Source organism: Cryptotermes secundus, unplaced genomic scaffold, assembly GCF_002891405.2.
Source record: "Cryptotermes secundus unplaced genomic scaffold, Csec_1.0 scaffold26, whole genome shotgun sequence".
NCBI lineage: Eukaryota > Metazoa > Arthropoda > Insecta > Blattodea > Kalotermitidae > Cryptotermes > Cryptotermes secundus.
Genome location: NW_019743656.1, coordinates 5,217,748 through 5,244,639, shown reverse-complemented (window position 1 = coordinate 5,244,639; position 26,892 = coordinate 5,217,748). Strand labels below are relative to the sequence as shown.

General features: G+C 39.7%; 2 protein-coding genes across 3 annotated transcripts in view; both read right to left on the bottom strand.

Moving 5' to 3' along the window:
- LOC111874146 (protein stoned-B) overlaps positions 1-13,695 on the bottom strand; it is a 23,312-nt gene extending 9,617 nt beyond the window's left edge. Inside the window, exons 1-7 of the mRNA XM_023869382.2 lie at positions 12,265-13,695; positions 7,306-7,489; positions 6,650-6,837; positions 5,634-5,811; positions 2,679-2,812; positions 2,056-2,282; positions 1,205-1,439 (exon numbers count right to left, since the gene is read on the bottom strand). Of these exons, the coding sequence (XP_023725150.1) occupies positions 1,205-1,439; positions 2,056-2,282; positions 2,679-2,812; positions 5,634-5,811; positions 6,650-6,837; positions 7,306-7,489; positions 12,265-13,675 (2,557 nt within the window). The 5' untranslated portion in view covers positions 13,676-13,695. The remainder of the gene's footprint in view (positions 1-1,204; positions 1,440-2,055; positions 2,283-2,678; positions 2,813-5,633; positions 5,812-6,649; positions 6,838-7,305; positions 7,490-12,264) is intronic.
- Positions 13,696-13,838: 143 nt separating this feature from the next.
- The window catches only part of LOC111874147 (protein stoned-A), a 24,726-nt gene continuing 11,672 nt past the window's right edge, over positions 13,839-26,892 (bottom strand). Inside the window, exons 2-4 of one of the 2 annotated variants that reach the window (XM_023869385.2) lie at positions 19,885-19,988; positions 18,688-18,991; positions 13,839-16,701 (exon numbers count right to left, since the gene is read on the bottom strand). In XM_023869385.2, the coding sequence (XP_023725153.1) occupies positions 13,851-16,701; positions 18,688-18,965 (3,129 nt within the window). In that variant the 5' untranslated portion in view covers positions 18,966-18,991; positions 19,885-19,988 and the 3' untranslated portion in view covers positions 13,839-13,850. The remainder of the gene's footprint in view (positions 16,702-18,687; positions 18,992-19,884; positions 19,989-26,892) is intronic. The other variant, XM_023869383.2, reaches the window with a different exon arrangement.

Below are 26,892 nucleotides of genomic sequence, written 5' to 3'. Positions count from 1 at the left end.
GTACAATGTCTCCGTACGTTCATGAGATGGGCGTGTCAGGCACCGCACTCGTGGTAGGTAAATGTTCATGATTACTGTCTTGTGGATCATTGTCTGTCACTGTATTATTGTCACTATCAACTTCATCCAATTCAGGAATCATTATTTCATCGCCACTATCATCATCAGAACAAATCTCGTTCACAACATTTTCCAGCTGGTCTGTAGGAACACGAAGATACTTGCTGCAAGAAGCCATGGTGAAACTGAATGAATGTGAAATATTTTCTGACCTTTTCCTTCTCAGAGGGTTCTGACAGTAATATAGACCCCCACAAAGTTTACAAGGGTTCTTTACAAACATGCACAAAAACTATCATATATATGTCTTTGGTTGATGAGTGCCAAGAGAGCAAAGAAGGGAAGAGATTGTCAAAGCGTTAAAACACGCCAATGCCAGGGAACGGCTGGCATCGTCCGGGCATTAAAACACGCCCGCGCTAGTCAAAGAGTTAACAGGACCTGAAACAGCATGGTGTAACTTGGAGAGAGTTACCAAGCAGGCCATCAGTGTCTGGAAGGATTGAGGCCATCAGGAATATACCTGTCTATACCGGGAGAAAAATATACAATGGGCTTCCTTTTGAAACCTTCCATAAAAAGAAATACAGACATGTTAGAGCTGGTTGTTCTAGCAGGTTGTAACAAAACAAAACAAAAAAGTAGCAAAGAAAGAACAACCCATGTAAAAGGTCATGTGGTAACTTATGAATATAACTCCTTGTAAAAGTTTTAGTTTATTTGTTTGTGCTTTTTACAACACTATCTGTATCTCACACTATGTAGCATTGAACAGTAGAATGATTGGTGAATAAAGAATTGGAAAATATTTAGAAAGATGTAGCCATGGCCGACTCGAAGTTGCTGTCCCAGAACATGCCTGGTGGGAGTGAGGAAAACCACATAATACCTTAGTCATGATACCTGGTGTCATGACCAAGATTCAAACTGAGCATTTTGTGAATATAAGTCTAGAGAGCATTATCGCCACACCCGCTTTCTTAGTCTGAAAGTTCTAATGACTGGCTGATACATCCCATTTTCAGACTTAAGAATTTGCATTAACATTTCATTACATCTCAGTTCATTTAAGAGGTATCTTACTGTTGAAAGGGCATACATATGTTTACAAACAGATAAAACTTCTACATGAATAGGTCCTTACCTGCCAGGAAGCCAAGGAAGAACAGTCTGACTCGTGCTATTTGCTTATCAATGTGGCCATCTTTGTCCTGCTCCACATACAACTCGTCCACAGCTGTAATTTGGACCTCCTCTGTTTTATAGTTGAGAGCACGATCTCGATGTACTGACAATCGGAACAATGCTTCTTCTACGCACACACTGAACTGTTTCATGTCCTCATAATTCTGTGACCCAATCTTGAACAACTGAGAGATCTGCAATGTAGATGGTACAATATTTGTGGTTTTCATGGGATAAGAATGTATATTTTGATCTTCTAGATTATGACACCATGAAGGGTTACAGGTGGTTACCAATATTTTAAAGGAGTTGCCTCCGTCTTGAGGCAAGCCTTAACTTGTCAGTTTTGATATTTTCAATATTTGTTTGTAATTATGTTAAGCTGTACTTAAGAGTCTAGACCAAACATAAGATATCTGATTTTTTTCCCAATGAATGTCTTGTAATCTATTTCATGATAGCATCAGTACCTTGGACCACATGGTGTTGAATAGTTGGATAACAGTGAGTAATGAACTTGGAAAGATGTGGATGAAAGTGATTGTGTTCTGGTTTAAGGTGCAATTCTGGAATTAGCCTGGATGGCCTGAGGGAAAATATGGAAATCTTCACTCACTGTCGTTAAGTGTCCCAGTTGAGTTTTCAACTGGGCACCTTTTAAATGCTAACCATAACCATTTCTGCTTGAGTCTACATCCTCAGTATTAGCCTTGAGAAATCTATTATATTTACACAGTGTTTCACTCATTTTTATTTGAAGGCAAACTGCAAGAAAATATTTTAAACATTTGAAATAAAATTGATTCTAACCTGTGGGGCATGTTCCACTGGAAGCCCTAATTTCTTGAGGTCGCTGCCAAACTCTTTGCAGCCCTCATAGTCTCCCTGTATGGCATACTGTGCAAACTTGCTCAGTTTGTTTGTAATGCGTTCTGCCTTTGTAACCTGTCCAGGTCTTACTCCAGGCCGCTCCTTATAAAACACATACTGCAGCTTCACGGTGAATATCTTCCCATATGCATCAAACTGCTGAGCACCTGAAGCATCAATATATTTGCCACAATGATTTTTTTAAGATCCACCCTCTTCGAATAAGGTAAAATCAGGTGTTCAGAATGTGTTCATATTATTCCATCATAGCTGACAAATTTTCTTGAAAATCATCTGCAAAATGATTTGCAATATTGCAACTCTATTTAATAAGAAAATCTCTGCTATGAAATGCTGTTCACTGATTGAAAACATGTCTTTAAAAGCTATATATTTCTGTTTGAAACAGCATTCTATTTACACAATATTTAAAAGCTTATTGAAAACATCTTCATGGTCATTTAGGACCTCAGTATGCGTCTCACTGAGTGTCCCTTCCTCCTCTACAGTTACAGCAAATAGGCTGAGAAGCTTTATAGCCACAAAATGGTCTCCACAATTACCTATGTCTGATACAGAATAACAGGCTTGCAGAGGCAGTTCCTGAAATGGATCCTTGTCTTCCTTTGTGTTGAAGAGCTGAAGCACTGGGTTGTCACCTTGGTACACAAGACGCACAAATACCTTTTTCCAGAACCTGACAACAAAGATTAATGTAAAAGTTACCAACAAAAATTCGTCTAAAACATCTGTGAGAGTATGTCATACCTTGAGCAGGTAACCTAAAAGTCCACTGCATTGAATGAGACCTCTGGTATCAAGATTTTGGTTCCCATCATGTTTTGAAAACATAACATGATAATTTCTCATGATGACATCATCTGTGTCATTAAATGATGGCCATGGTGGTGTGTTCTCAAAATGTCTTAGACACAGTTTACCTTATCTACATATTACAATAGCAGAAACCTCAACAGCACGTTGGTGGCATGTTCCGTTAGTGCTGTGTTTATTCATTTGAGGAGGGGGGACAGAATTATTTTGTAAGTTTCCCGAGATATTTATATAATATTTCTTATAATCGGCCGTATATATGAATAAATTAACCTTATGAATACTAAGAATCAGAAATTTTGTCCTTTGTAAAAACTGGTATATCTGGCATGCATGTGACATCTGTTATCATTTTATATAAATAACATAATGAAGAAATATTTAAAGGATTTTTTTTTCTTTACATTTGAAGTTCTTGGGGGTTTCTGTATTTTAGTTACCAATTAAACAAGAACAGCTCTGACAACCTAATATGGCAGCTTTGCACTGTGGGAATTAAAGCTGGCACATCTATGATTAAAATGTTTCTGCTGATAAATCAATTTTCTAAAAATTTTGTAATGCTCTGGGTATCTTGATCCTTGATGGCTTCGCTTTATCATTATTATTTGGCTTGGGAAAAGGAGCAGAAAATTATTCTTTAATTATATATCAGACAAAATCCAATTAGAAGCCATACTCCCCTTCTTCACTTGATGCATGACAGTTCATGTTGGACCATACAGTAAGTCCTCTGTAGTCTTTTCACCAAAGTAAAGAGTTTTACCCTATATATTTTACTTGAAGTGTCATCTGGAGATCCAATACAACAGACCAATGTAAGAACAAACAGACTGTTGGCTATAATAAATATGAGATCCAGCAATTGCAAAAACTGGACTTGACTTTCATTAGCTTTTAGTGAGTGTGATCACATTCATTACATAAGTTCTTTATTAAGACCATCACAACACAACTATATCAAGGTCAGTGCCTGGTTTTGGCTCTGCTACATGTTTTGGCTATGAATAGCCATCATCAGGCAAATACATGGCTAACATATATGCACTACTGAACTGCAGTATTAATAAAATTGGATACAATAATATTAATTATATTAAAATACTTGATGTAAAAATACAATAAATTTGATTATATAAAACAAAAGTTATAGTATAAAACAAGAATAAAATTCTTCGATTGATGTTTTACATCATTGAGTCAGTCGTTGGTTTTTGTGATTCTGTTTCGTTCCCATGAACAAATTAGAGTATTCTATATTTTGTGTATAAAAACTGTTATTGGAGGTTTGTGATGTAGATGTAGTAATATTAATGTTAATTATTTAGTCAGTGCCTCATCTTACAAAGTATTGTCCGTTCTATAGGGAATGTAAACGACCGATATCAATACGTATACAGAGTGTCCCAGGAGGAATGTGCCAAACTTCGGGAGGGTGTTCCTTATGTTATAGTATGCCGATATAACGCAAAACACCTATATCCAAAGTTGAACGGTTACGGAGATAATGGCCCGAGAAAAGTGTGGTCTTCTGGCGGGGCCACGCACTGTACCTGTCGGCTGGCTACTCTTATCTGTGTTTGTCCTTGAGTGTGGTGATGGCAGCTCACGTTAGCCCCATACACTCGCATACCAGAACGCGCAGTCAGCAATGTTACGTCAGCGCTTGCCATTCATATGTCATGTATAGTGCTTGGTACTCTTAACGACAACTTTGACATGGCGTGCAAGTTTTTTGTAGTTCAATTTAATGGTTTCATGTCACTCACAAGTTAGTTTGATGTTATGTACATTATTAACAATACAGAAACCACATATTCCTGCCAGTTTTAATATGTATTTGGTAATCAACAAGTGTGTAACACCGGTCAAAGTTTCACACTTCTCTGGCCATTATCTCTGCAACCGTTCAACTTTGGACATAGGTGTTTTGGGTTATAAGGGCATACTTTAACATAAGGAACACCCTCCTGAAATTTGGCACGTTCCTCCTGGGACACTCTGTATATAGTAATATTACTACATCTACATCACAAGCCTCCAATAACAGTTTTTATACACAAAATATAGAAGACTCTAATTTGTCCATGGGAACGAAACAGAATCACAAAAACCAACGACTGACTCGATGATGTAAAACATCAATCGAAGAATTTTATTCTTGTTTTATACTATAACTTTTGTTTTTATATAATCTAATTTATTGTATTTTTACATCAAGTATTTTAATATAATTAATATTACTGTATCCAATTTTATTAATACTGCATTTCAATGGTGTATAAATGTTAGCCATGTATTTGCCAGATGATGGCTATTCATAGCCGAAACATGTAGCAGAGCCAAAACCAGGCACTGACCTTGATATAGTTGTGTTGCGACAGTCTTAATAAAGAAGTTATACTATATCATGACACAACAGGATGCAAGAAATGTAAATCACATTCATTACATTTGCCTCCTGTGTTTGTATATGAATTCAAAGATGGAAGTACAACACTGTTAACTAAACCATCAATATACAATTATATATAGTATAAAGGAACAATGCAGGGTAAGAGACCTATGGGAAATGTGGCATTGTGCGGGGTCCCTACTCACACATGTTCTTCAGTTAAACTAATTTCTCTGCTCCCTTTTGAAGAAAACATAGAATAAACAAAGGCACAGCCCAGAATATCAACCTCTGTCCAGTTATCTTCTTTTTATTAGGTTGCCTTAGTTGCATCTCCCAGCCATCCCCTTGGTAACTGATGCGGGGAAATTCCTCTAGGGGTTGTGACACATCTTCATCAAACAGTGGAGTTGGTGGTGTCTCTTGTGAGTCTGTCCTCTGTAGCATTCCATCAGGCACCTCTGCACCTTTGAGACACAAATATTGCAAAGTGTATTTCTACAAATTTATTTTATACACAACTGATTCATGAAAAGCCCTAGGACTTTAACCAAGGGGCTGCAGCCAGTTTGGGAGAGGGGGGGGGGAGGCAGAGAACTGCTTTGCAAACTTATATTTCACTCATTTAGGATTATATTTATAGAACTTTGCTGATAGGATAAATGGAAATTTCAATTTATGGACGTATGTAAAATTAGCTTTAGTATTATGGAATATTGTGACTGAAAATCAGAATTGTCAGATGAAGTTTGGTGGTAGTGTTTTGTGTCAAGTTTCAACAAAATGTGAAACGATTTGTAGGATATATGGAGAAGTCAATTTATGGCCATATGTGAACCAGAGTTTATTAAAGATTGAAGGAAAGGTTTAGCTATTGTGACATGCCGAGGTTCTCACATATGCTAGATAATCGGCTCACAGATTGCTGTGAGGTTGTCAGCCTTGAGCACTCAGGAAGATTCTTAGTATTCATTTCTGTTAAAGTGAAAATCAGAATGCATGCAAATTTTTATGGAAGTTTCTTACATCAATTTTCAACAAAATCTGTGAAATAGTTTATGGAATAGAAGGATACATGTATATTTATGTAAACCAAGTTTTATTATGGATCAATATGGCTGAAAATCAGAATATTCCCAAAACTTTAATGTAAGATTCTCAAAACGCCCAGGCGTTTAGGTATTGATACTTGGTCATAGGCAAATAGATGGACAGACTGACATGACCTCCACATATAGCGTTTTTGTTGTAACTCCACACCTCTGTACATGGTAATTCTAGGATTCTACTGCATTCTGCACCTACCTTGGGGAAGAGCAGGCTCGTCTGTAGCAGCTGGGATAGCAGTGGCTACAAGCTCATTGCTCTTATCAAAGGGATTAAACCTCAGACTGGAATCTGTATTCTGAACAGGGCTCTTTGGTGGAGGTGCAAGAGTAGGCACGGATTCTCCTGACATGTACTCTGTTGCCGCAGTTTCCATATTTTTGGGTCTGGTGACCAAACAGAAAAATGACAAATTCTGGTCAATTGAAAAGTAGAAAGAATATGCGTCTATAAAATTAAACATACTCGTACATTAATATGCTTTTAATCCATTACTGCTGTTGACAGTTATGCAGCAATTATTTCACCTGTGATCATTGTATGAAGATGATGAATGATTCGAGCAGGCCACTGTAATATTCCTGTGTTTTGTTTCTAAAAATTTAACTACTTCATAAATTGAGCATTTAGAGACTTTCATGACATGTAACAAAATAAAAAATATATATTGTTTTCCGTGAAATCCAACAGAGTTTTAAATAAAAGAAATTAACACAGATCTATTTGAAAGATCAACACTATAATTTACAATTTAATTTCATAATGACATTGTACACCAAAATACAAATGGAATGCTATTAGAATAATGGTATTTCAGTATTGACCAAGTACTTAAAATAATGGTAGTTTCTCACTTGATAAATATTGAGAAGTCTGGGCCTTCATCAGAGTCTCCAGACTCCTGATGATTGAAACGTGCTGGTGTTCCTTGGGGCACAGGAGGAGGCTCATTCATTGACAAGAACGTGTCAAAACTCTCTTCTGCCCCAAAACCTATAATCTTGGACTCTCCCTTGTCTGCAGTTACTGCTCCCCATGCTGGAATGAAATATCTCTTCTTGATCACGGGTGTCGCTACAATACTGAGCCTTCTGCTTGTCCTCAAGTTAGGCCCTCACAGGGCTACATCATATTTTTCTAAAGCATTCTGATTGTTGTGACAGATCATATTTCCATCATTTTACTCTCTGATGATTGATACAAAAATACTTTGATGTGTTTTCTTTCCATTTTTATACTGAAATTTTGTACATCTAACATGAGGCTACATGTGGAATACAGTGTTCAAGGATTAGAGAAACCTGGTGCAGATCTAGCAATAATTTTAACTTCAGGTGTGAACGATATTGAAGACTTCTCTAAAAAGGACTTGGTGATTGTGTACTAAGGATGTTAGCAGGAATGAGACTGACAAGGGACTGATCAAAATTAGGAACTTTGTAAACAAGAATACTCACACAAATGTTTTAGTTATGAACCTACCGCACAGGCATGACTTGGAGCAAAAATCATGTGTAAATGATGAGGTGAAAAGGTTTAACAGAAAGTTAAAAAAATTTATGAAGGTTTTCGGAAATTCACGTGTTATTGTGGTGGAATCCGAAAGGGACTTGTTCACTAAACATGGGTTACATAGGAATTCAAGAGGTAAGGAGCAGATAGAAAAAAGAATAGTAAAAGAAATTTTGGATATGTTGAGGAAGAAGAAGTCTGACCCACTAATAATGAAAGGGAAGGATGAACAAGGGATGGAAGAGGAAGGGACTCATATTCCACCGACAAAAGAACCACAAAGATCGGTGAAAGGAAAAAATAAACCTAGGGAAGAAAAGGGCAGGGAAAGAAGTCAAGAAAAGGGTGAATTGTATGAGAAAAGCGAGGGATGGCAAAATAAAATGGTGCAAGACTTGGTTCAATTAAAAAGACCCCATAAATCACCTACAAACAGAAACGAGGATTTTTTATAGATAGCCCCCAACAAGAAATAAAAATAGTGACTAGTGAGGTTGGCAAGAGACAGGTTTCAACATCAAATGGTTTATTAATATTAAACCATAATATTCAGAGTCTGAGAAATAAGTTACTGGAGTTAATTGTTTTATTGAATACAGAGTTTACAGACCTAGATATCCTACGTTTCTCTGAACATTGGCTAAATGATGAACAAATGAGAACATGAGATGGAAAAAATTACAAGAAGACCGTTTTCAGGTTGGAATATAGAAGAATTCAACCATCTACTTCAGATTGAATCCTGGGAAGATGTTCTTTTATATGATGAATTAAATACTTCTTACGATACTTTTTTGAACAGATTTTTGTACTATTTTGAAAGAGCTTTCCCTTTAAAGACAGTTTATAAGAAAAAGTGTAATGAGATTAAATGGTTTACTCAGGAGATAAAGGTTTCAAGACGGAAAATGAGACTTTTAAACACTTTAAAGAAAAATACAATTTTTTCAAACGCTGTATTAGAATACATTAATAGATATCAGAAAATCTATAAAAGGGTTATAAAGGAAGCTAAAAGAAAAGAAAATGATAGGTTTATGTTAAGTTCACATAACAAAACAAAGGCAAATTGGCAAATAATAAATAAAGAAACTGGAAATTCTCGGTAGGGCGACTATAGAGTGGAAGTGAGGAAATATCAAATCCACAAAAAATGGCAGACATGTTGAATTTCTTTTTTATTGAAAGTGTCGAAGATCTTTTAGCGAATAACGTAAACCATTCTCCAGTACAAACCTCACAACAGAGGATTCAATATCAAATGAACACAATGTTTTGGCTCCCTATTACCGAAATTGAAATAGATGGGGTAATAAAAGGTCTAAGTGGTAAACCATCTGCAGGCTTTGAAGAAATTCCAGAATATTTAGCCAAGAGATGTTCACATTACATAAAGAGACCTTTAGTACATATTTTCAACGCCTCTTTAAAATCAGGGGTCTTTCCAGATAAGATGCAAATAGCTAAAGCAAGACCGCTGTATAAAAAATGGGAAAGACAGGAAGTTGGTAATTGCAGGCCAATATCAGTTCTGCTGGTTTTTTCCAGAATACTGGAAAAATTGGTGTATAACAGGTTGATATCCTTTGTAACAAAATATACCACATTAACAGAAGTGTAAAATGGATTTAGGAAAAATAATTTGACAGAAACAGCTTCCCAGACCTTCATTGAGAGTATACAGGAGGCGATGGATAGATGGTTACGCATCATAGGAATATTTTTTGACTTGACAAAGGCATATGATGTGATAGACCACAATGTATTACTAGATAAATTAAATTATTACGGGATCAGAGGGGTTACTAATTTATGGTTTAAATCTTATTTATCTCACTGAGTACAATTTGTTGAAATAAATCACCTGAATAAAAATATCATCCAAAATACATATATATCACCCTTGAGAGAAACAATACATGGGGTAACACAAGGGTCAATTCTGGGACTATTACTGTTTCTTCTGTATATCAAAGATCTCCCACAAGGTGCGGAAATGGTATTGTTTGCAGACGATATTAGTGTACTTGTTATTGATAAAGATAAAGATGTAGCTCAACAGAAAATAAATAAGATCATGAAACAGCTTGAAACATGATTTCAGGTAAATAACCTTTTAATAAATATTAAAAAAACAGCTGCTATGTCATTCTATCTTAGTAAAAATAGGTTTGTAGTTAGGCCGCAGATATTCTATAATAACTTGGAAATTGCTTACTCATCAGAACTGAGATTTTTGGGTATAGATATTATAGAAAACCTTAAATGGATTACCCACATCCAGTCATTATGTAAAAAACTTAGTAAAACATCCTATATAATTAAATCACTAAGAGGAGTTTTGATTCCAAATATGTTAAGAAGGATTTATTTTGGAAAGTTTCAATCGTTATTGAGATATGGAATAATATTTGGGGGGGGGGTGAAGGTGATAGTATAAAGATATTTAAAATGCAGAAGAGGGTGTTGCGAATAATTAGTGGACTTGGTTAACAAGAGTCCTGCAGGGAAATTTTTAAAGATTATGGTATCCTCATGGTCACTTCTTTGTATATCTTAGAGGTGTTATGTTACATAAAAAGCAGAAAGCAGATCTGACCCAAAATATAAATATTCATAGTTATAATACAAGAATAAACAAGGATTTTCATGTTCAGTTCTGCAGAACTATATTATTTAAAAAAAGTGTGGTAAATATGGGGTTAGAATTGTGTAGTAAGGTGCCAAACAAAATAAAAAACTTGGTGGGTTTTTCAGTTTTTAAAAGAGACTCAAAATCATTTTTACTGAAACATTCTTTTTATACAATAAATGAATTTGTTAGTTTTAATAAAAAAGTGGATGGTGCAAGTGCTTAGGTTTGGATGTCATAGCCATTCATGAGCTGTATATAGTAGTTTGTATATTTTTTGGAATGTTGTATTTATATATTGCTTACGATTGTAACAAATTTAGGTAGTATGCTTGTAACTTTTTAGATTTATTTTGTTAACTTGTTTTACCGAATGACGTGTTCAAGTGTTACTATGTAGCAAAACGGATTAAATAAAATACAATAGAATATATACTAAAATAGCTTCTTCCCATAACTTCAAATTAATATGTTCGTCCAATATCCTGTTATAGAATACATAAATATAAAAATAAAATAATCAAAACTATAATTTTGCTTGTTGATTTGTCCGGGTATGAATCATGGTCTCTGCTAAGGAAAATGCATGCATTAATGATGTTTGAGAACAGGGCGCAGAGGAAAATATTTTGAGCCAAGCAGAATGAAGTAATAGGAACCTGGAGGATATTCCATAATGAGAAGCTTCATTACTTGTATTCTTCATCAAATGTAATTAGAATGATCTAGTCAAGGAGGGTGAGATGAGCTTGGCATGTAGTACAAATTGGGACGAGAGGAATGCATACAGCATATTGATGGAAAACCAGAAGGAAAGAGACCACTAGGAATAGCAAGGTGTTCATGGGAGGATAATATTAAAACGGGTCTTAGAGAGATAGGATGGAGTGGTATGGACTGGATAGGAACCAGTGGGGGGATCTTTTGAACACGGTAAAGAACTTTCATGTTCTACATAATGTCGGGAAATTCTTGAGTAACTGAGTGACTGTTTGTTTCTCAATAAGGACTTGGCTCCATGGAGTTAGTTAGTTTAATGTTTCCTTATTTTAAGCTGCCTGTCCATGCTAATTCTTGTGCATGCTTGTACCCCTTCATATGTCATGGTGGTAGACTTCTTTCCCTCACAACATAAAATCACAAAACGCCTTCGTGTTACTTCTTGAGGCAGAGTTTTCCCAGATGAGAGGTGGAAGTTTTGGGCTACATGTTTAACACAATCATACATTCAAGTAGCCTTTACTGTAATGGTGCCTGCATGAGGGCCAAAGATTGATAGCGCTTCTAGTGGTGGCTGGGACAACTACCGTGTTGTGGGTGAACAGATGCATATCACAAATTTGTTTTGAATAATTTTATACAAATGGTAAATTGTCTTTGATATGTTTGCTATTTGGATGAGAATTCTAGCGCTTGGATATCAGACAACTGCAGGTTTACTGTACTCATATGCAGAATCTCTTATATGATTCTGATGACAGAGTGGAAGAGGAAAAATGGCGGGGTTGTGATCCAGTATAATGAATGAGAAGTTGAAATGAGTAGCTACAATAATAAAAGATGGATATGCTTGTAAGTGGAACGAAATGGGGTTTAAGATATTTGTAGTTGGTTACACATCAAGGGAGAGAGGGAGAGAGAGAGAGAGAGAGAGAGATAAATGACTTACCATCATTTCCTGTATCTGTTACCAGTCCAGAAGAAGCAAATGGGTCAAAGGGGTCACCTTCCACAACACGAACATCTTGCCCCTCCTCTTTGGCAGCGTTTTCAAACTTGGCTGCAAAAGCATCAAATTCATCAGCAGACTTGAGTACTGGAGCCTCAGCAGCCTCTAGCATATCTGTAGACATGAAATTGTCGGATTGTTGTTGTTGTTGTTGTTGTTGTTGCTGCTGCTGATGTTGTTGCGGTGCGGGACTTACTGCTGGCTCCAAGTCCATTGCAGTAGCAGCTAGCAGGTTCACCTCTTTTGAGTCTGCAGGTAACGTACCCCCAAAGTCATCTCCTAGTAGAAGATCAGCTGTTCCACTCATCTCACTTGTGGGCACTGCAGGAACAGACGAATCGAACAAACCTAGTATATCAGCATTTGTCTGTGGTACTGCTGTTACTGTACTGGGCTCTGGTGCATTACCACTGAAAATATCCATGATATCTTCTTGAGATTCAGCAGGCTTCTGAGAAGGTGGTGCCGGTCTGGGTGGTGGTTTTGGAACTGAGGGAGCTGCAGCGATCGACTCATCCCCGAGGAGATTGAGCTCTGTATTGCTAGGAAATGCAGGAAGTTGCCCTGCTATTGTCATATCTGAGCCAAGAAGGTCCGAGAAAGGGATATCTGGAGTAGGACTTGGAGAATGTAGGTCACGGATGGGAGTGGGGCTCGGCGTCCTCGTGGCTTGGAGCCGATCCAGAAGGTGTGAGGACGTGGCTTCCATGGCCCCAGTAACACTCAGTATAAGGTCTTTCGTTTCTTTCGAGGGAGGGACAGGCCTTGGAGGAGGAGGTCTTCTAGGAGGACCTCCTTTTGGCGTGCTGGTTCTGGAGGAATCATCCACTGCTTGGTTTGGGGTGCTGTTAAATACATCAGTCTCCTTACAAAAGTCAGATTCTACCGGGGCATTTACCCCTATGTCATCCAACAAGTCAATCCCTCCTGGAACTCTGGATTCTATTTTGGGTTGTGAAGGTGCAATACTTTCAAAGAAGTCAGATGGCGGGTTTGTTACATCAGCAGCGAAGATGTTAGCATGGGTGGCATCTGGTTCAGGTGTTCCAAAGAAGTTGAGGCTGGCTGTTGTATTCATATCACCACTTCCAGAGTAATCAAACTGTGCAAAAGGATTCGTGGAGGAGTTCCCTGAAGAGAGGAATGAGGACGGTTCACTTCCTATGGAACTTAGGAAGGGGTTCTCAGAAGATGCAGGAATAATGAAGTCATTGTTACTCAAGAAGGGGTTGGAACTTAGTCCACCACCTCCTCCACCGCCACCACCAACTGAATCAGTGTTTCCACCATAGTCACCTAGATCCTCCATTAGGAAGGGATTGCCACCCTTACCAGCTGTTTCAAAATCCATGTCTATGTAGTATGTTATTGAACACACTATTATATAGGTAAAGGTAAATTTGTCCCTGTGCTTAACTAATTAAGCTCTACGCCATGAAGTGGCATCGCACGACAATACTGTACGTCACTGAAATACTGTTAAAGAAATAAGAATACACGGCCCTAACATATATGTTGGTTTCACTTTATTGTCCAATTAGCTCTGATTCGAGAAGCCTTAGTTCAGCTTTGCCCGGAACTAGGTCACTGGCAATAGATGTATCAAAAGGATCAATGTCATTGGCAATGCTATCATCCAAAGGATTTTTTGAGTTCTCTATCACAGGTGTCAGGGTCTTCGTGTCAGGGGCCACCTCAGCGGGCAAGTTCAGGAGGTCAGGTTTTTCTGTCGGGCGTTCCGACTCTGACTGTGTAACTTTTATTGTATCTTCGGCCCGGGGGTTAAAATCTGGGTCAGTGTAACTCCTTTTGATTGACGACAATAGCTCACTTTCTAACACTTTTAGTTCAGCACGGCCGGGAAGCAAATTGTTCGCGATCGACGTATCAAAAGGGTTTGTGTACTCTAGCTTGATCTCAACAGCAGGCGTCAATGGCTTTGTGGCCACTGGCGCATTCTCCTCGACGAAGAGAAGATCTGGTTTCGAGGCTGGAGTCGGCACTGCGGGTATTTCCTGTAGAGGCACAGGAGTCACAGTAACACCCCTTATAGCAAGGGTGCGAGGAGGTGCTCTCCGCCGGTCCCCTGAAAAGTCAGAAAATCTGCGGCCTAAGTTAGCTGCCACCTCAGTTGTAACATTGGATGTAGCCTCCTCTTGACTCCGTGGATTGAACTCCTGGTCTGAGAGACTGTGTTTTAGGCCTTCTGGTTCCCCTACTAATTCACTTTCTATTATTTTCAACTCTGCTTTTCCGGGCGCCAGTTTCTCAACAAATGAGGTGTCAAATGGATCTGCGTCATCTACCGCTCCATTCTGTGTCGCAAATATATCGGCTGGCTTCGCGTTAACGTAGTAAGGTGTGAGAGGTTTGGAGATTCGTGCGCCCTCTTCAGATCCAACAACGAGCAAGTCAGGTCGAGCTGATGGGGTGGGAACGTCAAATGCGACAACCTTAGCAACTCCTGCCTTTACGTTCACTAAGTCAGGAATGTCTATTTCAGGCTCGTCTGTTTTCAATATTTCTGGCTCTTCAGCACGTGGGTTGAAATCCGGGTCACTGATACTTCTTTTTAGCGTTATCTCAGTCTCACCTAGTAGCTCTTTCTCCAAACATTTTAGCTCCGCCTTCCCTGGGGCTGCAAGTACTTCAACTACAGATGTGTCAAATGGGTCAGTTTCAGTTTCGGTCACTTTCTCCTGTTCAGCTGGTTGGATGGGGTCGTGTCCTAGTTTCGAAAGATCTGTGGTACTTCCTCCTAGAAGGTCGCGGTGTCCAAGTGTCAGGGATCTTAAGCCTGTTTCCTCATCTTCTCGATCCTGACCAGTAGGATCTGTAATCTGGATGCTGACTGTGGATACAACTGTTTCGTCCTCCCTGGGATTGAAGTCGAAGTCGCTGTCGCTTCGAGATAAGATCCTCGCTTCGTTGATCTCAAGGTCACTGCAACACAGAATCTCGTTCTCTATCAGCTTCAGTTCTGCTTTCCCAGGCAGAATATTCTCCGCGAACGAGGTATCGAAAGGATCTAGTTGCGTAATATCTAGATCTTCAGCTAGCGCAAGGATTGCACTGTCCGAGAATTCCTGATCGTAGAGAGGTGTGATCCTCTGAGGTGGCACAGGGCAAGGTGGAAGGGATTGGGTGGGATTGTAGCTTTCCTCTCCCTCTTCCTCAAATTCAGCCCACTGACGTTTTGGCTGTGGTTCACTGGCTAGAACGATATCAACGTCTGGAGATATCGGGAATGGTGAACCTTTTTTCTGAGATGGAAAACTGAGGGTGTCAGGGTTAAAATCTCTTTCAATATCAAATTGGTCTGGTTCAGATTGTTGTTCACCGAGGACGGCAGCAGCAGCAGCTGTATCAAATGGATCTTTCTCGTTGACGTCTTCGTTCTCCTGTGAGTTTTGTGGTTTTTTGGAGATGGACTCTGCTGCTAGGGCAGCAAATTCGTCCTCAAGGTCGTCGTCCACTTCACCTAAAATGGGCACCTCTTTTACAGTGCTTGGAGTTGCGTCTGTTTCCCCACCAGATATTAAATCAAACTCTGCGACCAAATTCTTTAAATCAACAACCTCCTCTGCGTTGTTCTCTTTATTTTCTCCGTCTTCTTTTACACCAGAATTTGTGGCTTGAAATGTAATATCTTCTAAAGGAACAACTGGAACGCTGACCTCGGTATCGTCATCTAGGAGGCTCCTACAAGGTTCTGGAGCTTCATCAAGGAGATTCTGCTCTGTGTTGTCATGTCGCCAGCTCTGGGAGTCTTCCTGGCCCCCTTCTGCTACCTCTGGAACGTTATCGGCAAGTAAAAGATCTACGTCCTGTGGACGCCTCGGAACCACTCGTCGCTTCTTTCCAGCTGCTGTTGGAGCGGTTTCGAGTCTTCCTGTTAAAACTTCGACTGCACAGCCCAAGCTGACTAGTTTCTTCTTGTTCTTTGTACGCTCTTCCTCCTCTTTGATGATTTTCTCAGCGATTGATGTGTCAAATGGGTCGAAGCCTTCGTCCTCCTGAACGGGACTGTCTGGAATATATGCGAGCTTTACTACGTCTACGTACGAAGTATCGAAGATGTCATCAACTTCGTCTTCTTCCTCCTCCTCTTCCTCGTCCTCAGTAGTTGTGGCAGCTGCTGGTTCAGCACCTAGCAGTTCATCTACCGAGACAGGTGCAGCTGTTTCATCTTTCTCAGTGGGCTGTTCTTCAGATTCTTCGGGTGCTGGAGCGTCGATGCCCAAAGATCCTTCTTCGAAGCCCACCCAGCCCTTAGATTTTTTCTTCTGTGAGGCAGCTGGAATGGACTTCGGCGCCTCTGTTGAATCGACTGCCTTACCTGGACTTCCTTCAGAAGCAGGTGGACCAGGCGGTTTCCTGCAACATATACAAATTTTAAAATTTATATTTGTAATGTTATAGCCAGAAACATTATATTTCAGGGTCATATCGTGTGTGTCTGGAGAGAATTCAGGTAAATATAAACAAGTCAAATGCCTGATGATGGCTTAATGAACGGAAACATGTTGTAAGAAATGACGTATGTATAGTGTATCTGTATTTTCTGTTGTGGTGACGGAATAAATTAAAGACATTTTTGCTTAAAGTACAGACTGCAAAAGAGAATTTTAACACTCGTGATGGATTTCTACAGTCCAAAATTTATTATAATTACCTAAATGTTACAGCGTAGTTTGTTGAAGGACAATGCTACGATCCGTAAGATCGCGGGTTCGATTCCCGATGAGGTCATTGGATTTTTCAATTGACCTAATCCTTCCAGCCGCACTATGGTCGTGAGGTTGACTTAGCCCCTAACAGAAACGATTACCAGGAATCTTCCTGGGTGTAAAGAGTGGCCGGCGCGTAAGACTGACAACCTTACCGCCATCTGTGAGCTGATTGACGTTTCACAGTTCTGTGGGCCTCCAGGGCCTGTTAACATGGATAGCTTTACCTTTTTCTTTACCCTTTTATAATGTCATACCACCAGAGGGTCTTGATAGTTTTATTACGACCATGTAGGAGGCACAATAAATTGATTACGTACAACAGTGAGTTTTGAAACATTTCGAATATTTATGTATTAGTAAACTCTATTTGCATGTTCTCGTATTCATGACAGTGTATGCCTAAATACTTAATGTGGTTTTATCATGATCACGATTTTCTAATTTAGTTTCTTTCGAAAACATCTTACAAAGTAAAACGCCACATTTTATGAACTTTTGTCTCTGCTTATATCTTCCTCTGGAGGCAAGAATTTTTACTTCTCCATGTCTTCCGGACCGGCTCTGGGGCCCACCCAGCTTCTTATCAAATGGGTACCGGGAGCGGGGCTTAAGGCTGACCACTCACCTCCAACTAGTGCCGAGATCAATAAAATGTGGATCCTTACATCTACTCCCCCATACACCTTCATGGAATAATGTTTAATTAGTTAAGCACAGGGATAACTTTATCTTTACTGTCCCCTTGGCACTACAGCCCCAGTGGGCCTAGGCCTACCTCCATGAACTTCTCCGTTCACTTCGGTTTTTCTAGATCTTACACATTCGGTAGGACTCCTTGGGCGGGTCATCAGCTCGTCGCAAGGCCTCTACCTGTACACAAACACAGAAAAACACACACACAAACTAAACATCCATGCCCTGAGTGGGATTCGAACCCACGATCCCGGTTTCCAAGCGAGCAAAGACAGTACATGCCTTAGACCGCTCGGCTACCGTGACCGGCTAACTTTGCCTTTACCTTACTTTCTTATATCCTCATCTGTCATTCAAGACTGGTACAACAGGCCCATTTCAGACCACATTACTAAGGGATTCAGCCTCACCAAGCTTCAAGAATAGAAAGAAAGAAAAATTGGAAAATATGTAAGAGTATAGTCAGACCAGTGTTGTGTGTAAATATGTGTAGGTATACATCTTTCTGTTTTGGGGAGACTGCAGAAATTGTTTTGAATTTAGTACTTCACGTGAATGAGAAATATTACTGGTGGAAATCCTAGATTGTGAAGGGGAGAAAACAGTCATGAATTCTTATATGGTTAATATAACTTCAAACTAAAGTGATATATGGACGACTGTAGTAAAGAGTTCGCATAAGTAACTTGGACGAAGTAGAAGTTTCGACATGAGTAAAGAGGTAATTAATTTCATATTATTTCCTTGATATCCAAGAACGTTTGAATGAAAAGAAACATTCTCAAATCTTCAACACGTTTATTAGAAATATTATGACTGTTTATGAAGGAACACAATGACTAAGAAAGAGCACTGACTCAAATAATTTATGTATTGCGAAATGTTATCAAATGCATCAAGTTTCGATAGATGTCTGCCCAGTAAAGAGACCTCTCACCTCTGGAAGTAGCTGCTTGACTTGATGCGGTCGAGGTCCCCCTGAGTTCTCTTTAGGACACTGTCTACACCTGCGGTGAGAGCCTTGAAGCGTTTCCACTCTTCGTTGTCGGAGGAGCCTGCCCCCTGCTCGACCTGTTCCTCCTGTTGACCTCCTTCGGACTCCTGTTGATGTGCTCTCCTGTATTTCTCAAGTTCAACCTCGTCAAAGAGGTCGTCCTCTTTCTTGTGCTTCTTGGTCTTCTTCTTCTTTTTCAAACCCTTAGTTATCTTGTGCATATTCCACTACCACCTCATGTGGTTCCCTGAAATCAGAAAAATTTCACTTTACATCAGCTGTTCTGTACCGGTGGAACCTGGCGTCCAGGGCTCGCATGAATGTTTCTCCTGAAATTAAAACACATTGAGGTTCAATGACATTGCGGCTGCTGCCGTGTTCGCACAACTTCTTTTGACCAAAAAGATTCACGGACAGTTGCAAAATCGTTACACGAAACGAAATAATGAATCACCATGGTATAAATTTGGGAATAACTGTTTTAAATTCGTCAGTGAGTGGAAAAGGTAAAAGGGAAAACTGTTTTTTATTAAGAACTACGCCATGAGGATATACACGGCAATGGACGTTTATCTCCATAAATTCTTAACCTCAGCACTAGATGGAAGAGTCTGGTCAGCTTCACGCCAGCTTTAATCAAGGGGAAATGTCCCAAGGTAGCAACTGGGTAGGACTACATATGAATTTTGCTTTTCTTGTCAAACATAACAATATGCCAAACAACTCGCTCACATTTCACTGTGCGTGACTAAGTTTATTAGTCGTACAACGTCGCAGCATGTTCCGGCTCATGGACCATTGTCAGGCGATATATTAACAAACTTTATACTATAGAATTATGCCTCCTATATGGATCCATATATTGTACTTATCACTGTTTGTTACAATAAACCGAATTATATGGTGTGCTTCCTTCTCTTTCTATAATCACATTTGTATGCACAGATTAAGTGATTATGTTTTCATACTGCTTTAAAAATACATTAAACAAGTATTTAAAATTATCAAGAGTCTTAAACCACTAAGAAATATTATTAAAATGTTGAACCAATGAAAATGCCATATTCTAAATATTCTTAGTGGTTGCACGTAAGACGGTGAATCAGTGACATTTTTTTAATAATCACTAGCGAAACTTACGTAGATTCCAAGCGTAGAAATATTTGCGAAAACAAATCAAGTTGAATGTATGCAGACACCAACGTTCTTCCACAGTGAAGGCCAATTTCGAATCCGAAATATTCCTAAGACAAATACAAATCTCTATACTGAATTTCAGGTTATCGTAGCTGTAACTATGAAGAGTGTTATCTTCTGGAATGTGACGCCGTGTAGTTGGGAGAAGTCCTTCGAGACATCAGAGGAACATACTGCCTACTTCTTCGGGGTCGAAGAGTAAGCTGCAAGAAACATTCGGCAAGCAAAGTGCTAGCCTAGCTTACTATTCAACTTTTAGGATGGAGGAGACACGTTCCTCCGAAACATCGTTGGTCCTCTACCGCACTACACTGTGTCACATTCCAGAAGATATACATACATATATTCATGTTGATTTTCATAACTACCTCACGAAAAACACTGCTCGTCAGTTCACAAACTCTAACTAACCTATAACAGCTTTGTGTCATGCAAGATGTGGAAAGAGCCCCTTGACCGTCGGCTCTCAGGTGACGCTACACCTGTAGAAAAACACGGTATTATCTCTCAATTAGGGCATGAGGGACATAAGTCAAAATTATTTCAGAACGTAGATATTGCTCAATTTATAATTTATAATTACAATTACGTATTATATATAAGAATATTTCAGAACACTGAGATTCTGGAGTGTGGCACCATGTAGTCTGGTATAAGTTAACCGACGTTTCGGTCGAAGGTACTGCTTCCATTTTCAGGGTTAAGGAGTAAGACAATTATGCAAGCAGGTATAAGCCCCTCTGAGACATACATGATTAAAAAGCAATATTTCGTAGCTTTATATTCATATAACAGTAGATATAATTAAATGTTCACTCATACCCTTAAATTGAATTACAGAAAATTAAGTTGAGGTTTGACGCTTTCAGAGCGGTGACTATGAAGACCTCTGTATTCTGGGATGAGGCGGTTTAATCTGGTAGATATTTACCAATGTTTCGGACAAACCTATGGTTTGTACTTCCTACCCTGAAGATGGAGGCAGCAGGTTCCTCTGTAACGTTGGTAAATATCTAGCAGCCTACATGGCGTCACATCCCAGAAGATTGTGATCTTCGTTCATTACAGTGTTCACAACAGCCAGCTTAATATAAGTAGAGGTAAAATAAAAGACAAATGTCTTTTGTGCTTAATTAAATAAGTATGAAGACGTATTGGGGAGCGTAGGTATAGAACCACATTTCTTAACCTCAATCCTTGATGTATTTGCATGGTCAGCTCCACGCTCCGGCTGTTTTATCCCCCGGAGAGTTGAGTATATACAACTCTTCTTAAAAGAAACATGATTGCTTTTACTCTGATACTCGATTTTACCTTCAGGATCGAAACTCCGATATATGTGCGATTTTTGACCATCTTGTAAGAATGAATAGATTGTTTTTCGATACGCATACCTACACAGGGAAGACTGTATATATTGTGGCATGCAGACCCAATGCCAAACAACAGTTGTGTAAACAGGCGACACTATGACAGTCGTTGCTAGGGAACAGCTATGGGAACACGTTTCCCGGGCAATAATGGAAGAGGCGTTTTCTGTTATGTTCAGTAAAAAGCTATATATCGAGGACCAGCTTCAATTACGAGAGAGTCTTTAGATAGTAGAATTACAAGAGTAGGAGATCGGTGTGAAATGGCGGCCAGTCTGCGGGGACGTGAGCCTGGGAACAGAGGAACGTCCACTGTTGGAAGATGTTAAAGCAGAGCAGTGCAGACCGTGACCGGGAACACTAGTCTGTGTGCGTGATAGTGATTTGTAAAGTGTAGTCACGAGTGTCCAATAAATCCGATTTAACAATCCAAACTCTGTCTATAGTCACTCGATCACGTGACAATATGAAGTCAGGATATCTCAGTCGATATAGCAACAGAATACGGGTTGGATGGCCGTGGAATCGTGGTTCGATCCTGGCAGTAGCAAGAGGCTTTTATCCAAGGCGTTCAGACCTGCCCTGGGGCCCATCCATCCTCATTTCCTTTCACCCTTCCCGGAGGATAAAGCTACCGGGGCGTGTAGCTGACCACTCACCTCCATCGATGTCGAGGTTAACAACATATGGAGCTCCATTCTCCCATGCGTCTTCATTGCGTTGTGCTTAATTAATTAAGCAAAGGGACATTTTTACTTTAACCATTTACCTGTATATGAATGGACATAAGAAACGTATACAAACAATTCTGCCGCAATTTTCTTTGACTTCCCTGCGTTCGATAAAGTGGCTCTGGCATTCATGTGACTAGCACCATCTTTTGAGAGAGTATAACACTACTCACTCTATATTATATTTCGGTTCAACTTCGAAAATATCCATAGATAACCTCTGTTAAAATATGTATACCTTTATTGGCCCCCTCATATTTTTTTCCCATCTGTAAATATGAGTGTGTGTAGACATGTATATACATATGTACTAGTATGCATATCTAGACATGGATAATACATTAAACCAATGGATACAAATCTGTAATCCACTCTCCTTTTGGCATGTATTATAATGTCATACAGTTTCGATTAAATACTAATGCTTAAATATCAGCTCGTGTGGATTCGAATTATAGGAGCGTAGGAGTAGGCACAGAGGAATCTGTAACGGGAACTGTGCTATTCAAACATACAGCGATTCTTGTCCTTGTGATGTGCAGATAATCTTTAACGGAACACATCGAGATTTATCGACTTGCAGCGACTTACTCCGCTTATGCACACATCAGACAGCTATTGGACCAGCTTTTCAATATAGGATTAGCATGCTGTCATGCCATCGTACGCGTGATTGTCTCTCTCCTGCAATGTTGACCTTATGAAATATTTTTAAATGACAGTAAACACTCAAAGCATTCTGATATGTTGGGTTTTTGGACTTTATCCATCGTCCTGGTTTTTAAGATAACAAATAAAAACACGACGTTTCGGAAACTGGATCTGTTTCCGTCCTGAGGTGAAGGAAAACACCTATTCAGTTGGGTCCGTTAGAAAGAGCTAGCCTCAATCACTGGACGCGATCCAGTTTCCGAAACGTCGTGTTTTTATTTATCTTAAAAAAACAGGACGATGGATAAAGTCTCAGATCCAGTTTCCGAAACGTCGTGTTTTTATTTGTTATCTTAAAAAAACCAGGACGATGGATAAAGTCCAAAAACCCAACATATCAGTGTGTTACACACCATCGTCAGAATCCTACAGTAACTACTCAAAGCATTTTTAAACGCTCCTGATATGACGATCATTTGAGGTTATCACGGCGGTCACTATGAACAGTGTGTGATGCCGTATAGTCTTGTACAAATTTACTCACTTTTCGGAGGGCCGTAATGCCTCCATACACGGAGCGGAACGGCAAGCCAAGCAACTTGCCTATGTGTTGGTGATGAAATATAATTTTCTTATTTCCCCACGCATTCCCCAAAATTAAATAGGCTTATTAGATACTGTGCTTGACGCAGATATTCGTGACTTTAAGCACGCTCACAACTATATATGCCACCCACTTTAATACAAAAAAAAATCTACATTTTGCGCATAGAGTGTACTTAGTATCAGGCATGATTGTCGCAATAAAAGTAAAGTTATCCCTGTAACAGGCCATGAAGGCCCACAGGGTTGTAAGACGTCGAGGCTCCCACATTTTCTTTAGACAATCGGCTCACAGATGGCGGTAAGGTTGTCAGCCCTACATACCGGCAGCCCTTTACCCCTCCGCCAGGAAGATTGCTGGTACTCATTTCTGCTAGAGGTTGAATCGAACCCACGGCCATAGTGCGGCTGGAAGGATTAGGTAAGCTGAAAAAGTCCACCTCATCAGGACTCGAACCCGCGACCTTACGGCTTGTAGCATAGTGGCTTAACCAACCACGCTACCGCATGCCCCATAATTGCCACAATAAACAGAGATAATTTTCCAAACAGCTTTTGGAGTTTGGTCATTATATGGTAGATGCAATGTGTTTCCTGTGAGATATAAATGATTTTGAAAATATTATTTATATGTTCTTATTTCTCTACCAATTGGATCAAGGTTTCAAATCTTCATTCAGAGTTATCCTACCATTTGATGTTATATGGTCTCCATACTGACAGCGTCATCCTGACTCCTTTCAAACTGACTTTCTGCAAAAGATATTTGTGTCAACACTACTGCCTGCGGGAGAAACGCCTGATGAAATCATAAATACTAACACGCATGACTGACGCGTCAGAGAAGTTGCCGATATGGCAGGCACTGTCAGTTGTCCAGGAAACAAACTGTGTCGGTGAAGACTGGATTTGTGTTTCTCACGTCGATGACTATAAATATGTTATCTGCAAGGATGTAACGCCGTGCAGTGCGATAGACGTTCACGAACGTTTCGAACGTATGTACTACCTTCAGTTTCAGGTCAGAAGGGGAAACCAAACAATCAACCAACAAGCAGAATGATTTACTTTTAATTTTATTATAGAGCAGGGAAAAAAAAGTAAGTTAGTTTGTTAGTCTTCAAATTAATATATTCGACTCTGTTGGTTTCCACATATAACTAGACGAAGAATTGCAGCCAATATCTTGTTTTCACGGTTATGCTGAACAATGTATCGCATTGACGAGGGGGAGCCAATTTTGACGGCGGCATCGTTTTAAGCATTGAGGTCGACTTCAATTTTATGTGGATCTTGTCGGTCTATCTTATTCTAAAACGTATGCAGCAAGGGATTACTCGATTTTGAGATGTCTATGTCGTCATGGGCGTCATTCACCTGGTGGTCTATGACATCCGTTCATCTTAGGAGCATTTCTTCATCAGCATGTTAAGCTTCATTTACTGCCTACGTATGGCTTGTGGTAATTTACACTGAATTGGCTTATATAGATTCTTTCTGAGTATTAGGTGCTCTAGGGTTACGTTAAGATTATATCTTGTTGTGCGGGGATGTGTTTCTTTAAACTACACTGAAGAATAACACGAGGAAAGAAACAAGTTGTAAAGTTTATAAAGTAGCAGCATTATGAACATTGCTGCAAGGTGAACGATGAAGCTATCCGTGTAACAGGCAATGGAGGCCCATAGATTGTGAGACGTCGAGGATCCCACATTTTATTGACATTCGGCTCACAGATGGCGGTTAGTTTTTCAGTCTTACGCGCCGACCGGCCGCACTCTACTCCCAGGAAAATCCCTGCTACACATTTCTGTTAGAGGCTGAGTCGAACCCAGGGAAAATTTTAATTTTCTTGAAACTGTTTTCCAAAAATATGTGAATAGTGTTGACGACCGAATCACTGCGTATAGTACAACAGATAAGGATGACGTCACCAAGTGGCTGACGTCACCGGTCCTATCGATCCAGACGATATCGACTTGTTTGCACCGCGCGTGTCCTTTGGATCACTCTATTCTGACAAAAGGGGCGTCAGGTGATGCGTTCCTGGCAAGACCCGCCCTTATTTCTAAAGCAAAACTACCTGATTACAACAGCACGTATTTGTAATTCAACATTACCTATATAGCAAATGCACCATATGACTACGACGACGACGATGATGATGATGATGATAATGATGATGATCTATGAATTAATTTCATATAGGAACTCTGAGAAGTCAGCTGGGATAGCTCAGTCGATATATCTAAGGGATACGAGCTGGATGACTGGAGTTCAATCCCCGGCAGGGGCAAGAGATTTATTTCCGCTCCACAGCGTCCAGACCGGCTCTGGGGCCCACCCAGCCTCCCATCTTATGGGTATGGGGGCTCTTTCACCGAGGGTAAAGAGGTCGAGGAGTGAAGCTGACCACTCACCGCCATCTAGTTCCGAGGTCAAGAATAGTGAAGCTATACCGCCACTCCCTCATACGTCTTCATGGCACAGTGTTTAATTAATTAATAAGAGGAACAACTTTATCTTAGCTTATAGGAATTCTGAATTTCGTGAACAGAATTTCCGTTGGTTAAATGTGAATGTATTTATTTTAAAATGTAACGTATAATTTGAGCGGGCTCCTTCCCCGGGGGTAAAGCGGCCGGGCCGTGAAGCTGACCATTCACCTCCAAGTAGTGCCGAGGCCAAGAAAATATGATCTATACGTTCACTCCTCATACGCCTTCATGGTGCAGCGCTTAATTAGTTAAGCATAGGGACAACTTTACCTTACCATACACGTATAACTTGTAAGGAGTTTAGTACGAGTATATGGCAGATAATAACCCGGATGAAATACTAGCTGATTTCTCTAGCTTAAGACTGAAGGCGTAAAGCAGCTGGATAGGTGATTGCTCATCACAGTAGACTGTCTTCACAGACGAGCGCACTCTATGCCACCTATACTGTTTGAAGAACTGTGGCCCTAACAGACGGCAGGGTGTCCCAGGAAAGGAGCCCGCGCCGCTCCTCTGGCAGGGATCACTATCACATGAATTCTATCGATCGCGGACGTTCCCCTGGGAATGTGAACTGTTCTTATCCCTTTGAAGCGCGACATTCACGTACATATTATTTAAATTTTCAGTTTGTATCTCACATGAAACACATTATTTCTCCAGTACAGAAACCAATCGACAGATACATAAAGGAATTTAAAAATTCAGTTCACACCTCACAGGGAACACATTACGACTGAGTTACAAAAACCAACAGTAGAGTGAATTTACCGACTACACAACACGTTTTTTATTATCACATATCACTTCATGTTTCGACCCTAAAAGGTCATCTTCAGGTGTATGAACACGGCTGTATAATTACACGCGGTCACATTCACTTTTAACTCATTCGACCTTGTATCCTTTCCAGAATTACGCTCACTACTATATCGAGTTATTTTTATATAACACAGGTTAAAATTATTATTACTCTAATTTCTTTGTTAAAAGTTCGTGAATCGCAGTTCAATTCATGTCACTGGTTACACTTTCACTTGTTTTTCAGTCTCACTTTACTTACGCTCACTACTGTATCTAGTTCTTTTTCATCATCAT